This window comes from Lingula anatina, unplaced genomic scaffold (assembly GCF_051362555.1).
Source record: "Lingula anatina isolate TDL-2025a unplaced genomic scaffold, LinAna3.0 unanchor82, whole genome shotgun sequence".
Taxonomy (NCBI): Eukaryota; Metazoa; Brachiopoda; class Lingulata; order Lingulida; family Lingulidae; genus Lingula; species Lingula anatina.
Genome location: NW_028257603.1, coordinates 2,100,680 through 2,117,359, shown reverse-complemented (window position 1 = coordinate 2,117,359; position 16,680 = coordinate 2,100,680). Strand labels below are relative to the sequence as shown.

Genomic DNA, 16,680 nt, shown 5'->3' with positions numbered 1-16,680 from the left:
CGCACCGCTCTAGTCGTCGACTAACCCCAAGCCCATTTTGGAATTAACAGCCAACTGTAGTTCAAATAGATCGGTACATGGAACGTCAGAAAACTGTATCAAACAGGGACACTGGACAATGTCCTTGTAGAAATGGACAGAATGAACATCCATTGTTTAGGTTTGTGCGCGATACGGTGGCCTAAGTCGGGTGATTTTACAAAAGACAGGAAACGTATTCTCTTTTCTGGAGGGAACCAACATGTTCATGGCGTTGCTTTGATTCTTAACAAGAGCTTTGCCAACTCGGTACTTTCTTTTTGGCCCAAAAACGACCGAATGATGCTAGTTAAACTTAAAGCTAGTCCTTTTAACATCAATATTATTGTTGCATATGCTCCAACGTCAGTGGCTGACAGCTCTGAGATCAAATATTTTTACCAATCTCTCTATGAATTTATGTCTTCCTGCAAGTCTGATGATATCAAGATAGTTATGGGCGATTTCAACGCCAATGTAGGTGAGGGAGGTGACGGAAAGACAAAGGGACAGTTTGGTTTAGGTGAAAGGAATGAACAGGGGGACCGATTTGTAGACTGGTGCAGAGATAAGAACCTAGTCATCACCAACACCTGGTTCAAAGTACATCCAAGAAGACGCTACACATGGATCAGTCCTGGTGACCAAGCCAGGAATCAAATTGACTTTATTGCAATCAATTCAAGATTCCGAAATGCTATTAAGAATTCCCATGCATTCCCAGGAGCAGATGTTGTTTCAGATCACAATCCAGTGATAGCCAAATTCAAATTATCACTCAAGCGCATCCAAAAATCCAAAGTCAAACCAAAGTTCGACTTCACAGGCATGCAACGTGACCCAGAGATATGCGACAAATTTTAAAAGGAAGTTCTGAAAAGTCTGCCAATATAAAAAAAAACAATAATATAGAAAAACACTACCACCAAATAACGCAAACTTTTCAAGAGGCAGCTGAGAACAACATTCCCAAAATGGAAGCCAAGAAACCATCATCCCACTGGTTCAGTTCGATGACAAAGACATGCGGGTTATAAGATTAGTCTACTGTGATCAGCTTGCAGCAGTCCGCCTTCCTGAAGGCATGACCAACTGGTTTCCCATCAAAAAAGGAGTGCGTCAGGGCTGTGTCATGTCTCCAGACTTTTGAACTTATACTCTGAAATGATCTTGAGAGATTTGGAGGATCGTATACAGTCAATGGTGTCAGGATAAACAATCTCCGCTATGCCGATGATACAGTTCTTTTAGCTACATCGAGGGAGGATCTCCATAATCTCTTTGATGCTGCTGTTGCCTTCAGCACAAAGCTTGGACTACATGTTAACAGCAAAATAAAAACGAAAAAAAAAACATGGTGGTTTCAAAGTCAGAGGTCACACCACATTGCACATTGCTTCATGGGAACACTCCCATCGACCAGGTCTCCTCATTCAGCTATCTCGGGGCACTTGTGAAATCCTACGCCTGTTGTAAGACAGAAATCCAAAGAAGAATTGGCCAAGCGAAAAATGCATTCACCTGACTCGGCCCAATCTTCAAGGATCGCCTCCTTAAAACCGATGTCTGGTCTACTCTTCTGTATGGCTGTGAGTCTTGGACTTTGACAGCAGAAACTCAACGTAACATTGAAGCAGCTGAAATGTGGTTCTACAGGCGAATGCTCCGAATCTCCTACATTGAGCATGTTACAAATGAAGAGGCCCTTAAACAGATTGATAAAAAAAGACAGCTTCTCAACACTGTCAGAGAAAGACAACTAAAGTTCTTGGGACATTGCATCAGAAAAGAGGGATTAGAAGATCTTAGCCTGAGCGGAAGAATACCTGACAAAAGTGCCCGAGGCAGACATCGAAAATCCTTTCTTGAAAATTTTGAATTACCAACAAGACACCTTTGGTCATGGGCGAGAAATAGAACCCTTTGGCAGAATATCATCGTTCGTCAAACACCGAATCGGTGATGGCACATGAAGAAGAAGTAGTTCAATGAGCATAAGGCGTGTTATGGTTATTTATTTAAAAAGTTTTTCAACACATTAAATAATGTTTTTTTCCGGAATGTTATATAAACGTTGATAATACTCCACAAAATAACGTTATCATAAAATTTTGTAGAAACGGTCTTCGAATCTTTCTACAAATTAGAACGTTACTCTACATTAATTTGCATGGAGTTAAAAACACCCATAACGTGACCATAATCTTCTTCTATACCATTACCATCATGTAACCATCTCATAATATCGTGAAAACGTTTTTATTATTTGAATTATTACTTAAGGATAGGCCTACATATGAACAGAGCATCGGTGGAGCGTGGGTTGCCAGTAACACATATAAAGTACGTCTACTAGATTCTTAAAAGACTCATATAAAGTCGACATGCCAAGGGACATACTGAATAAATCACTCCATCAGCCATAAAAGAGCTTTAGACTGGTCTTAAAGTTTTTGGTCAGAAATTTAACCTACTTATGTGACCTACTTTTCTGCCCCATATATATATATATATATATAGCATTGGTCAAAAAGGTTGTCCCACCCCCATTTCCATGTACTTTTATTTACAAATGATCACCTCACAGCTGTAAATTGTTAGAAATAGTGCTTTTTATTACAGATACCGTGTCTAACATGATTAATGGTTTAAAAATACAAAATAGTCGTGAAAATATACATATTTTATACCATTTAGTCAAATTTATAACAGGCACCCACTCAAATCCAATGTTTCACTTTGATTTCCACAAATGTAAAGAAGTGTCTATCAAATTGAAAAGACGCCATCAAATGTCCCCAAATTCACAGACAATTAGCATTAGGGTGTGCTCGTTAAAGATCACGTGCCTAACAGCGTGTGCGTCTACCGCGTACTGCAATTATCTCCTGTAGACGGCGCGACAAGCCTTCAACATGGGTAACAATTCTGTTATGTGGGATATTGTCCCATTCATCCTAAAGAGCGTGGCGGAATTGGTCAAGATTATTTGGGAATTGGTTCTTCTCTGCAGTGCACATTCCAATTCATGCCACAGGTGTTCAGTAGGATTAATATCAGGACCCAAAGACTGTTGGCCCATCCTCAGACCCCTGTGTTTCTGCAACAAATCGTTTGCCAGACGAGAGCTGTGAGCAAGTGCGTTGTCACAATGAAGCCAGTAGCATCCTTGAGGTCACCTCTTGCAAATGGAGTGAGATTTCTGTTGAGAATGTTACATTAAAATGCCCCTGTTACGTTTTGTTCCAAAACGAACACTGTACTAATACCATGGGCTTGGAATGTTCTCCAAATGCGGACTGATCTAACACCTCAGGCGATATTATCCTACACACACCCTTCCAAGAGGCATTTTTTAACATGTCTATGGACCCTCTTTGACCATCGATGGGATACAAGAAATAATTTGATTCTGCATCAAAATAGACTTCCTTCCAGTGATGGATGGCCAGGTTCAGGTGCCTGTGGGATCACTGTACGTGGCATTCTCAGCTGATATCTCATTCCATCTTCAAGAACTGACTTTGGGGTTAATTCCAGGCTTTATCATGACTGCACACTTGCTCACACCTCTCGCCTGGCAAGTGTTTGTTGAAGAAACACAATTCTCTAAGGATGGAACCACCATCTTTGAGCCCTGATATTAAACTTACTAATCAACTGTGACATGAATTGGAGTGTGCAATGCAAAGGAGAACCAACCCCATAAAAACGTGGACCAACTCCCCCAAATTGTTTAAAAAGAATGGGACAATATTCCACAAAACAGAACTGTTACCCGTGTTGAAGGCTTGTCGCGCCGTCTACAGGGGATAATTGCAGTACGCGGTAGACGCACACGCTGTTAGGCACGTGACTTTTAACGAACACACCCTAATGCTAATTGTCTGTGAATTTGGGGACATTTGATGGCATCTTTTCAATTTTATAGACATTTCTTTACATCTGTGTAGAAGTCACAGTGAAACAGTGGATTTGAGGGGGTACCTCTTATAAATTTGACTAAATGGTATAAAATATGTATATTTTTACCTCCATTTTGTATTTTTTAAACCATTAATCATGTTAGACACGGTTTCTGTAATGAAAAGCACTATTTCTAACAATTTACAGCTGTGAGGTGATCATTTGTAATTAAAAGTACATGGAAATGGGGGTGGGACAACCTTTTTGACCAATGCTGTGTATATATATATATATATATATATATATATATATATATATATATATATATATATATATATATATATATATATAAGATCTTCACTGTTTAATCTTGTAAAATTAGTTGTTGTAATTGATCAGCATTATGGAAAGCACCGTGTTGCCAAATTGTTTTTATTACCAAGAGGAATCTGATTTATTGGATTTGTACAACTAATTTTACAGAGTAAAAACAACATATAATAAAAGAATAAGGAAAGTTACAGATACGACTAAGACGATTTGGAGCTTTCAAACATTTATTCACTAATTTATATTTTATTCAAATTCACAAATATTTGTTCTCTTTTTCGCTTTTCCAGTTTATTTTACGTGATAAGCAGTGATTTTTCATTCTCATGTTGCATTAAACCATTTAGTATTTCCCCATTAGGATATTTTCTAAGTGACTTGTTTTCAATTAAGAAAATGAAAAGTATTGTTTGAATTACACATACTTGGATCATATCGAAAACTAAGTAAGTGTTATGCACGTTGTACATATTACAATTTGATCTTAATATTAACCAACCAAATAAAACGTGACTTTAGCATTTTCATCTTTTTCTAACTCAAAATCATATTGTACATTATTTGAAATAAAACTTACACTCAATAAGTCCCTATCCTTTACCTTATTTGATTCATTTTAAATTATAAATTGAAATTGGTAAAATTGTAAGACATAAACTCAACTACTTTTCTTCAAGGGAATTAATATTCGAATTCTCAACTTTCACAAGAAAACACTCCTTTTTCGTTATTTAAGGCAAAGCAATATTAAACAACATAAAATGCATAAATCATAAAGATAGCTCATGTTATTTCTATGTGGAAACAGCTGCATTACATAAATCAACGCCTTCTTGTTAAATGTATTTACAAATAGGACATGTCAATTTACCATATTAAAATCGAAACTGCTTCCATTTCTCATTATTTTAAGTAAACATCGTCCAAAGCGAGTACATTTTGTTTAATTCGTTGATAATTCATTATTAAGCTTAACAGCAACATTCTACCTTCGCAGTAATAAAACAATTAACTCCATGCATAATATACAACATAAGCAATACATTTGTCAACATGCAATGGTGTTTGGTTCAGCTTATACATGAAGTCCAATTTAAAGTTTTTTAAAGAATTAAACCTTCCATAAAGTTTTAATAAAATTAATCTATATACCAAATCAGATGAAGCCTTCATCTGAAAACTCGGATCTCTTTGAAAGAAAAAAGGAAACAGGATATATATATATATATATATATATATATATATATATATATATATATATATATATATATATATATATATATATATATATATATATATGAATCAACGATATTTCTTGTACACACACACACACACACACACTCACACACATATATATCAGAGTCAACGATATTTCTTGTTTACATATTGAAAAATGTTTTAATTATTCTTATTTGCATTTTTCTTTGTTCTAAAATGTGTTTTGTACATACAATTACAAATATCACGGCAAACGACAACCACTATCTGGGATGCTGTCAATCACATCATCAATATTAACAATATCTAGACGCTCAATAACGATTGTCTTTAGCTTTTTTTTCGCATATTGAACCTACTCATCCAATTGCACTTTTCTATACTCCGTTCAAATAATTTGCACTCAATACAGAATAATTTTAAATTCAATTTGGAGTTATGCTTTGATACATGTGTCTAGTGCTTGTGTCTGTGACTTATTACACGTGTTTGTTTTTGTTGTGACATCTTGTAATCACTATGGTACAGCAAACATTAACCCGTTGTCATGTACTATTTAAACTTTATTGAAAGAGGTTAAACATGCTAAGCGTAAGCTTATCTTCCACATGGCCCTCTGTTACCAGTCATTCTACAATACTGGCTTTGTTCCCTACTTTAACCTTTATATGCTGAGTGCTAAGCAAGGACACAGTAGGTACCAATTTTATGATGGTCTTTGGCATGACCCGACCGGGTATTGAAACCACAACCTACTGCACCGGAGGCGAACACTCTACCATTTGAGCCATCCAGGCATTCTTAGACAAGTCACTATATATGCCACCTGGCTCTGAAACATAGGCCAAATATTATAACGAGCAATACCCCAATAACCCCGCTAACCCAAATGAAATCCTTGCTACTATTTGAGATAAGTTAACTGTTACTGCTAGCAGATCATCTGCATTCGGTTACAAATTTAAGGGTTCACACACAAAAACACACAATCACATACACCAAAAAAAGTACAAAAAGGGCAAATCAACTGGGCCGTGTAATAATTTGTTCATACATTAATTTGCTATATTCTGGAGAATATAAGATTGGTGCGAAAATCATGTATATTGAGCCGCACAAATTTTGCTCTCAGGGAAAACGACTTGCTTAGATGAAAGGATCGCACCATCATAACATCAAAGGAAAATGCCTTGTTTGGTCTTTTAGTTTCAAAACAAATACATAATTCTAACTAAACTATAGTTTGGCATACACTGGAATTTCAAATTTTGATTATGCCTTGTAAAGAAGTGGTAAAACGTGTTTGCCGTTTTCTATGATCAAATACGTAAGTATATAAATACAAATTCTAAAAATAAATTTGGTCACAAACATTAGAAGGAAGCAAGACATTGAAAAAGAATCGTTTTTTTTTTGTGCTTGATATTTTTCTAAAATGTAAACTAATGGGTGTTTCAGAATTACAACACTAACACATAATCAAACAGTAGAATTGCACCACCTGCAGTAATGTCCCCAATCGCAATGTTCAAATTTCACATGATAAACACATAAAAATACTTCCATGCCACAGCGAATTGTACCAGCATGACATTAGTTGCAGGGAAGCATTCATGTGTACACAGATATGACATCTTCTTACTCCAAGTTATCAATTGAATCCTGCTCCCTGCAACAGACACTTAAGTCATTGACAGTGGTTTGCGCACACGCTACTCTAGTAAAAACTTTTTAAATATTGCTTCGTCGCGCACAAAAGTTTACAGGTATTTGAGACGCCATCTTTCAACAAGGGCGCAGACACACGCAGCGGAAGCAACTTGTACATACACCAGGCTGGCATAAGCAATTTTCTCGCCACCAGGGGCTCTACGGCGTCGGTGTAACAGGACGCCAAAATATCATTGACGATGATGGTGCCGCTCATGGTGTGAGGACAAAAGGCACCGGTGACCTTCTTACTGCCTGTTGCCGCAATTTCATCCATAAATATGGCGTTGGCGGCAGGGTGATAAGTGAACACCACATCTCCAACGCGGATATCACGGGCAGCTTTAATGGAAAATGGGAATGATGTAGAATTTGAGAGAGCGTGGATATAATGACCGTGAGAGAGGAGAAGGTGTTTCCCGGTTGCGGTCTGCAGGTGGACATATATAGTTTGACAATTTTCATCTGCATGGCTGAAGCAGAAGATGTCCTCGAAGCCAACGGAGCCATCATCCCTAACACAAAGCACCCTGTCACCGGATGTTAGTTTGGCCATTGGTGTGATTGACCCATCGCTAAGACGCACAGTGGAAGAGCCATCAAAACACCAGTATTGTGATGTTAAATATGGCTCGATCACCTTTTCTAATTCTTCTTGTATACCGGTCTCACTCAGGTAAGGGTATTTTTTTTCTAGTTCTTGTCTTTTCTTGCGTGCTTTTTCGATGGCTTCATTGGAAAATTTCTTACCTAGATGAGCTCTTGCAATCTCATCAACACGGCGGATGATAGAATTAACGTAGTGTCTACGCTCTCTCCCGTCTTTGGTGACACTGTTGATAAACACTATCCTTCCACCAGCCTTCTGAAGGATCGTCTTCATTTTGCCGGGAAGACTGCTTTTGAAACTTTCTGTTGTCCTTTCGCTCATCTCAAGTTCGTCCTTGTGAGTAGCCACAACAACCATATATTCAAAAATGTCTTCCGAAAACATCGAAATTAACTTAACTAAGACGCTCAATTCATTTTGAGATGGCGTATCGTTGCAGTTAATGACAAACAAGAACGCGTCGATACCTTCCTCGCCGCCGAGCAAACTAATGTTTTTCGTCATGATCTTCTTCAGAAATCCAAACTGGCTATACGAAACTGCTTCTAAAAGACCGGGAGTATCAATCAGGCGAAGCTTGCGTCCACCCAAGTTGGCACAGTGAGATGACACGTCGTCCGTAACACCTTTAAGGCAAAATCCTGTTTTGAAAGCTCCTTCTTTGTCCACCATCATATTACACGTAGAGCTCTTTCCAGTTCCTGTTTGCCCAACGACAAATATGTTGGTGTGCTCCCCCTTTGCATAAGCTGGCGGTATTTCTTCGTAAACATCTTTGCCCTGTAGTAGATACCCATAATATTACTTATCTCTCACAATTCGTTAATACCCAAGGAAAAACACAGTGTCTGGAACTACTGTCCTCACTAATGTCAGGACATAACCGACATAATCTTACTGATGATTAAAATAATATTTTTTTTTCAATATGAAAATGCAGATAATGTCCTAGCAAGAATTTAAAGCTACAAACAAGTACAGTCATAAGATTATGTATTACGTGTGCATTTATTCCATCTAACGTAAGAAGATTAGATACAATTATAACGTCAGAAAATACAATAGAGGGAGTGTGATAATGATAGGGTCGCTAAACGAATTTGACGGAATATAGTGACTAGCCTAATCCTCTTGTCGCCTGGTTAGCCCCCTTAGAGTACTTATGTAAACAAAAGGTCTTCCATAGAGAACTATCCGTTTGTTCAACAGCTGTTGTATATAGTATGTATATAGTGACGCTATACAGCTAACTGCAGTTTTAAATCTGTGAAAGCTGTTATTTAATTTATTCTTCTGTGTCGGACGTTGTGGGCCAGCCCAATGGTTCATTCACTCATTCTTTTCTGAAGATTGGTGATGCATATTTTGAATGCTTAATTATTTGCCCTCCTTCTTACAAGAGAAAGGAAAAGGGGAGAGAAACAGACAGTGTCAAATAAAAAGGGTAAAGAGTAATATCATACATTAATTAAAGGGACTCACGGTGTAAGAAACGATAGACTGTTTTGCATCAAGGTATGCAATTATAATCCAACATGGCCATCGCATATACGGCTGCAGTTTAAGAGCTTGTCCACGAGAGAACCAGCCCAGGGTGGCAAGGTGGGGGTCAGCGGATTTCAACCAAATTTGTTGTATGGAGGCATATTAGGAAGTTATTCATGAGTTAGGAAGGAATCCCAAAAATATCTTTTCTTCAGAGAATTATAGCCTATTATAAGTCATGGCTTATGTGGCCTCTTTGAGACTCCATTTTTACCTTGGAAAAATTATGATAAATTTTGTGTAAATTAAACAAAAATGGAGAAAACTAAAAAATATTAGACCTTACAAACATTGAAAACAATCATTTGGCTTGCCACAGATATATGTAGAATTCAGATAAGACCCTGCTTGGGCGAGCCACACCCATTTATAACACCCCTCCCCCCAAAGTCCAATTTTGACACTACCATCTTTAATTGCATATATCTCCATCTTCACAGGGTTTACAGCTATAAAACTGCATGAATATTTTAGGCAGATATGGATCACTCCAAATCAAGTTTCAAAAGTTACTGCTGTATTAAAATAGGTACTGAAAAATACCCCCAAAGTTGGCCATTTTTAAGGCAAAAAATCGTGGTGGATTCATTCAAGTCTATGTAGACAATGGGTTTGATTAATTTATTAAAACATTTTGCTCTACAATGTTGTTACTAAATTAATAGGGCTGGTGAGCATGGAAAGTGGATGTGTTCTAATGAATATCAGGTCAGTGGGTCATAGGTCAAGGTCATTGGGTTTCATTTTTGTAAATTGTCATATATGGACTTTTTCATTTGTATGGACAAAAAGTTAAGAGGAAATAAATCTTAGATTCTATTACTTTGGATAAGCACTGGCAATTAACTTGATAATTTACATGATTATATATATATCATCAATTTGGTGAATACAAATTAAAATCTTAGTTTAGTGAAGATTTCTTTTTGGTGCAATATTTATCATTTAGAGATCCGGATATGCCTTATAGTATTTATGAGATCGAAGCCAGAACAAATCTTTTTTTAATTTTCAAAAGTTTTTTTTAATCATCCACACCACTCTTTGGTGACTCTTTATGAGCAAACAGTAACTAAAAAATATTTAAATTAGTTTATTTTTGTCTCAGATGAATAATTACAAATAATAAAAAATCACAAAATTATAATACAGCAATACATGCAAAGCAGTGCAACATTAGTTGTGATCATTACAACCTATATCATTATGTAAGGTCTAGCAAAACAAGATAATTTTCTATTCAAAAAGCAAAACTAACACAACTGCAAAATATATCCTGGTGTTATGAAACATCTTAACAGTTTTATATCAAACATTACAGCTCATAACATCAAAGTTTATAATACATTCAAAAATAACTGCCGATTTTTTCTTCCTGAATAGTCTGTAACCCTCCTTACTGACATTTCAATCTCATCTTCATGCTCACAAATGCTAGGTTCTGCTGGCCTGTTTCTTGTGCCCTTCTAAACTCCTTCAGTAAAAACTCCTTTACTTTATTTGAATATAGTTTCAAAGGTTTATATGACTTTAAAGCTCATCCATTGTGTAACTCAGTGAGATATTCAAGAGGGTGGAGTTCTCTAGGTATAGTCCCAGTTGGTACATTTGCCACAGAAAAACCCAAATTAACTTTAACATCAGTATCACTCATATTAAAACTGCTCAAGGAAGAGAGACACCTTTTCTCATGTTGTAGGAATCAAGAAAGCCAAATTGTTGTAATTGGACACTCCGGTCCACGCAGGTTTGGAAAATGTCTGTCTAGCTGGATGTAGAAAATGGCAGCAAAAGAGCACCCCTCCACTCCATCTGCAGAAACTAAGGACTCATGCATCTCCTCAGCATTTGTTATATTGTGGCTTTCATTTACATACATGCCTTTCTACAACATCCATCATTTCCACACTAGTTTCAGTTTCTGCAAGGCTTTGGACTCTTTTGCTGACCATAAGATCACTGTGTGTCAAATAACACCTCTCAAATGTGCCTGAAATATAAATATAGCTTACTATAGACACATGAAAACACTTATCTCAAAGTTAATTGATACGTTGATGAAAAATAAATTATTATCCCATGTGTCAATGTTTTATAAGTAAGACATGGTTTCGAATATAAATTATGATGAGACTAGCAATTTTGCCAAGACCAGCCCTAGCTTCAATCTAATTCCAATTGTTACCCTTAAATTTATTTTACCCAAATACCCTTAAACCAACCTAAATACCTACACAAATCTTAAAAGATAGGATTATCACAGGTCCTTAGGCTGCATGAAATTTCATTATTTGAAAGGGGGCATTTTTCTTTAAAAAAAAAAAAAAAGAAAAAAGAAAAAAATGGACCGTTTACCATTAAAAAATTGCACCTAGATCATTTTTCTGAGTGACCTTTTTTCTGGCTTTTAGCCTGTATTAAAATACAAACAAACCCGTATTTTACCTGAACCAAGTGGCACCAGTATATTCAAATGGCTTTTTGTCTACACTGACATCTGCAAGTTAATCCCATGACATATTTCGTTATAGGCTCGTTTTTCCCGGTGTGGATGGTTTCCAGCACAAACCAAGCCCATATCCCTATGCTGGTCACATGGTGTAACCCATTCATTCTCCCAAAGATACTTGAAAATGCGGTCATCGGAGACAAAAGAGTCCACACCTGACAAGAATCAGTTTGCTTTCGTAACTCACGCTGTTTTGCTTCACGTAAACGCGACAAAGACGACTGTTAATGTCTCTGTTGCAGTTTTTCAATACACTACATGTTTTTTCATATCTGTAGACACAGTATAAACCACATGATATACGACTTCGGTGAGGAAGATTTGCAAAGAAACAGTCTGCGCTTTCCGCCATGTTGGATAATCACGCTGTGTTGTTCTGTCGTTAGTACATTAGTTTCACATGATTTTAAAATGTGTTAGATGCTTGTTTTAACCAGAAAAAAATTAGAATAGGTAAAATGAAGATATAAAGCTCAACTGACAGTGTTTTAAACCATTTGTTGACTTGAAAGAGATAGCTGAAGTTGAGTGCACCGATATATGTGTCCAGATATATTTACGAAAAATGAAGAAATTAGGTCATGTTCTATCTCTTACAACGGACAAGTTGTAGAACAGCAGTAAGTTTTGATTTCATGTATAAATAGATTAATGAGTTATCTGTTAGTCCTGAACACGCTTTACCCCAAAGACCTGTGAAGATGAAGATATTGTCAAAAATAGAAGGGGGGTGTTCAAAGCATGTGGTTCGTAGCCCTGAGAAAAACGTTTAGTTTGTTACCATGGAAACAAAGAGGGTGAAAAAAGTGTATATCATTTTAATCCCCTATCTTTAGGTTATAACATATCACCAAACTAAATCATTAAGTGACACCTGTATAAACTGTAAGGCCAATCAATATAACCCTGTTTTTCAAATGAATTTTTGGTTGATTAACCCCCCAAATTGTGACTGCCCATATCTCTGTAGGTAGGGATTTTTTTCAGGAAATATTGCAGCCTCAGATATTGTTCATATAAAAGTTCAAACACACCAAATATGGTGTAAATCCGTTCACCCCCGCCTTGCCGCATTTTCTACATTTGGTCTGGTTTTCTCGTGGACACACACTTAAATACATTACTCATAGTTGTATTAAATTACATTATTTTGCTGAATAGACATACATTTTAAAGTTGGTCTTTCAGGAAATCGTTTTGTTTGAAATAACACAAACGACAGAGGTAAAATCACATATAAATTTATTTTGAAATAAAATGTTTCGCTAGCTCTTGTTAACACTCAGCGAAATGCACCTAGTGATTATATTCAATGTGCTATCATTTAATTGCTTTCTCGGTTTCATTAATTGACGATAATAATTACAGTAAGCAAGAAGGAGGAAATGCTGAAGACAAAACAACGCCGGGGGTATGTGTGACTTTCTCCCTTAACATTTTCTATGATGCTGTCAAAGAAAAAGGAACCGAGATAGCGATCATTTAAACCCCTGCTGTTTACAGGTGGACTTCTTCGTTTATCATTTAAATGCCCCCCTCCCCCAGCAGACCCAACTTGAGGAATGCCATTGTAGCTACAGCACACTGTATATCAAACTTCGGTCCAAGTTATGAAATGTTTAAGAACAAAACGATAATTTGAGGGTATTTTTTCATTCAAGACAAAATTCAATAACTATGATGTGTGACAAAAGAGACTTTACAAAGCTTTACGTGTACTTAGATATATTCCAGTAACCTATGGAGATAGGCTAGCGACGTAATTGTAACCTCAACAGGCAGTGTCCTCGATGAAAGCAAGCACCACAATAAACACTGAAAGGCGGGGTACAAAATTAACTTTTTTAAATATCGATTACAACATGCTGTACAATGACTGAGTCGTGAAAGGGGTTTTGGACTTCTTTGCGTTAAAACCAAATTCATTTCGAAATCAAAAGAGCATTTTTTGGGGGGCGCGTGGGGGGGGGGAGGTAAATAGTAACTCATTCCGTAATCCTTCTTGCACATTTATTTAATCGTATCAAAACGTTTGATACACAATGTTCACTAGTGTCATAATTTTGGCGATTTATTAAGACCATATTTGTACAAAGTAGGTTAGCATAAGTTAGGCAACAACCAGTGTGAAGAACAACTCCCTTTTTAAGTCAGGCAAGACAACCTATTCAAACTGATTATAACCTTGATAAAGACACAAGGTAAAGGAGTTATGTAAACTAGCGTGTGAAAACACATTCTTTGTCACTGTTACAAGACAATGGAGGCGACCAAGTGGAGTAATTACAATAAACCCCTGAACCCCTCAAAGAGAAATTAGTTATGAAAGCTTACTTCGGGTCAGCCCTTAATTTGCTTGTCCGAAAGAAAGAGATAGATGTCGCAACGCGAATCCTTTTATTAACGCTTCATGAGTTCGTGTAAAAGTGTGAAAGACAGGCAACGATCTAGAGTCGCTGTTGATATTGTTCGCAATTAATATTGGAGTATACCGCCAACATGTAAACATCAGACAAGGCGTTGAGATCGATAAAAGTGGAGGTTTATCTGAAATATTAGATGCCATTTTTGTGAAATGACTTACTAAGTGATGTGCATGTACCGAACTTGTTTAAATTCTTGATTTTTATTATTTGAAACATCTTCATACACGGCCTCATATTTATATTTCTCTCAGGCCATACTCATTTTTATTGTATAACATAGTACTCTAAAGCACAGGGCATTGTGAAAGTTAATTGGCTATAGAGAGTTGTTATCCTTCATGCAGTTTTATAGCGTGGATGAACTAGAAACAGGCTTTACTTAGCTTTACTTAATTTACGAAAATTTAAACAAAATCAATCTGCAAGGCTTGCTTTGACTTGATGTTAACCTAACACTGTTTTTAAAAGAAGAAATATAAATATGTTGGATGGATTAAATCACCGACACCGTTCTATTTTAACTTAACGTGGTCATATACAAAGTAACACAGATAATATTTATAAGTTGTCTGTCGTTCAGCACGCATTATAGGCGAGTAGCCAAACAGTGACGATGATCAATCCAAGTAAAATCTAGGCAAGTATTGTTTACAAAATAGATCATGATGAATAAACCTACGCTTTAATAAATAATCACCACACGGTTCTGTTTTTTGTCACTTAAAAGCTTTCGTTTAAAGACGCTCAATGATATCAAAAATGATTCGACGCTTTAAAAATGGACCGGTTCAAGGGGCATTTTTTGTTTCAGCTAGGGGGACTTCAGGTTGAGGATTCAGTGTAGGTGTTTCCTCGGATGATAACAGCATCACACCCTAGGTCTAAACGAGTTGACTAGAAGCTTTTTGTCCAAGCATCCTATTCCTACTACTAAACTAATAACTCTAAACCACAAAGGTTTATGCGGTAAAAATATTTAAACTAAATGAGGTGCATTGACAAAGGCACAAGTACAATCCAACGCCAACGTGCAACAGGGGAAAGTCTGACAGTGTATTACATAATATATAATAGTGCGGTCAATATTAACAGTGTAAGACATCAGTTAAATAGGAGGGGGTCTTACTATCTTTTGTTAAACGCGACTGTTATTATCTCTCGAACAAGCTTAAACCATGCCTTATACAATTACTGTGTCTCCGGCTGTCGTGCAGAAACGGCATGTCGAACATATCTTGCTACAGTTACAAACAGGGAAAACTAGCGACTTTTAAGTTAATTAAAATTGTTCTAGATCGCTCTAGTAAGAAAGCATAAGTGCGGCGACCGGGCAAAACAATCAACTACCGGCGCGGGTATAACATTCATATCTTAGCGTTTACATATGACGCGCAAAGAGCTAAGCAATTAGCCTTGACAAAGTGGTCCGTTTTTAAACAATAACGAGAAAAAAGAACGCCTTGTCATAGTTATGAGACAAATCGCTTGCAACGTGCAACAAGGGGGATGGCTGACAGTGTGGTCACACTATATGTTTATGAAAGTACGTTGAATCAACAGTCTTCGACATCGCTCAAAGAGGAGGGACTTACTGTAGCCCTCAATCGATTGTTAAACGTGATCATTATCTTTTCTCATACAACCTTAAACAAAACCTAAACAATAAGATTGTTAAATCAGATAAGTGATGTAAAATCATATTGGAAATTTACGTTGACGACGGAGACTTTCATTCGCAAAGTTAATGAAACAAGACTGGTCCAAGTTAACTGCCCATATTGAATTAATCTTAGACTGTTAAACCTAAAGCCCTGCTTTACTTTGGTAATAGTAGTTTAGTAAGCTAGGTTTATTCACATATATCATAAAGCATAAGGGCCTTGTGCTGCAAACAACCCATTTTGAACGAAATCGTCATCGCTCCCGAACAACCTGAAATCATGCCTATACAATATTAGGAGATGCACGTCGAGTAAAAGATTCAACACCTGGGTGCCCAGCACTATTATGAAAAGGAAAAATGACTTGACGTTTCATGCACAATCATCATCGAAAGCCTAATATCATTATGCTTCGTGCGCAGTCGATTTTTATCAAAATAAAAAAAGTTTGTTTTATACAAGCAAAATCTAACTTTCCTTTATAACTGTTACTGAACAGCGAAGAGTTACATACACCCGGCTATAAAATTACAAATGTAATTATGAGGCTAATTTATCTAATGTGGAATGAAATATTTTGTTGACTTTCAAATGATAGGACACTCACTTTAATCTTAAAAGAAGTTAGTTTATATGCTCGTTCCCCTAACGCGCGTGCAAAAAAAGTCCCATCAAATAAACAGATACATATCTGTCTATACTGGTAACTAGTGAGTCTATCTGTGGCCTTGATAATGGGTATATAAA

At 36.6% G+C, this 16,680-nt stretch overlaps 2 protein-coding genes and 1 long non-coding RNA gene across 4 annotated transcripts in view; 1 reads left to right on the top strand and 2 right to left on the bottom strand.

Moving 5' to 3' along the window:
- Window positions 1-321: 321 nt before the first annotated feature.
- Window positions 322-882, top strand: LOC147759197 (protein CFDP2-like). The gene has a single exon (XM_086998571.1). The coding sequence runs from the start codon at window positions 322-324 to the stop codon at window positions 880-882; it is 561 nt and encodes a 186-aa protein (XP_086854697.1).
- A 3,590-nt stretch (window positions 883-4,472) lies between these two features.
- LOC147759195 (uncharacterized) overlaps window positions 4,473-16,680 on the bottom strand; it is a 27,963-nt gene continuing 15,755 nt past the window's right edge. For both annotated transcript variants that reach the window (XM_086998660.1, XM_086998661.1), the window contains one exon: window positions 4,473-8,572. In XM_086998660.1, coding sequence (XP_086854786.1) covers window positions 7,190-8,572 — 1,383 coding nt within the window. In that variant the 3' untranslated portion in view covers window positions 4,473-7,189. The remainder of the gene's footprint in view (window positions 8,573-16,680) is intronic.
- On the bottom strand, window positions 10,418-13,654 carry LOC147759196 (uncharacterized). Its single transcript, XR_015331649.1, has 2 exons — window positions 11,783-13,654; window positions 10,418-11,327 (listed from the first exon to the last, which is right to left on the bottom strand). It is a non-coding gene; the product is annotated as an uncharacterized LOC147759196 (long non-coding RNA).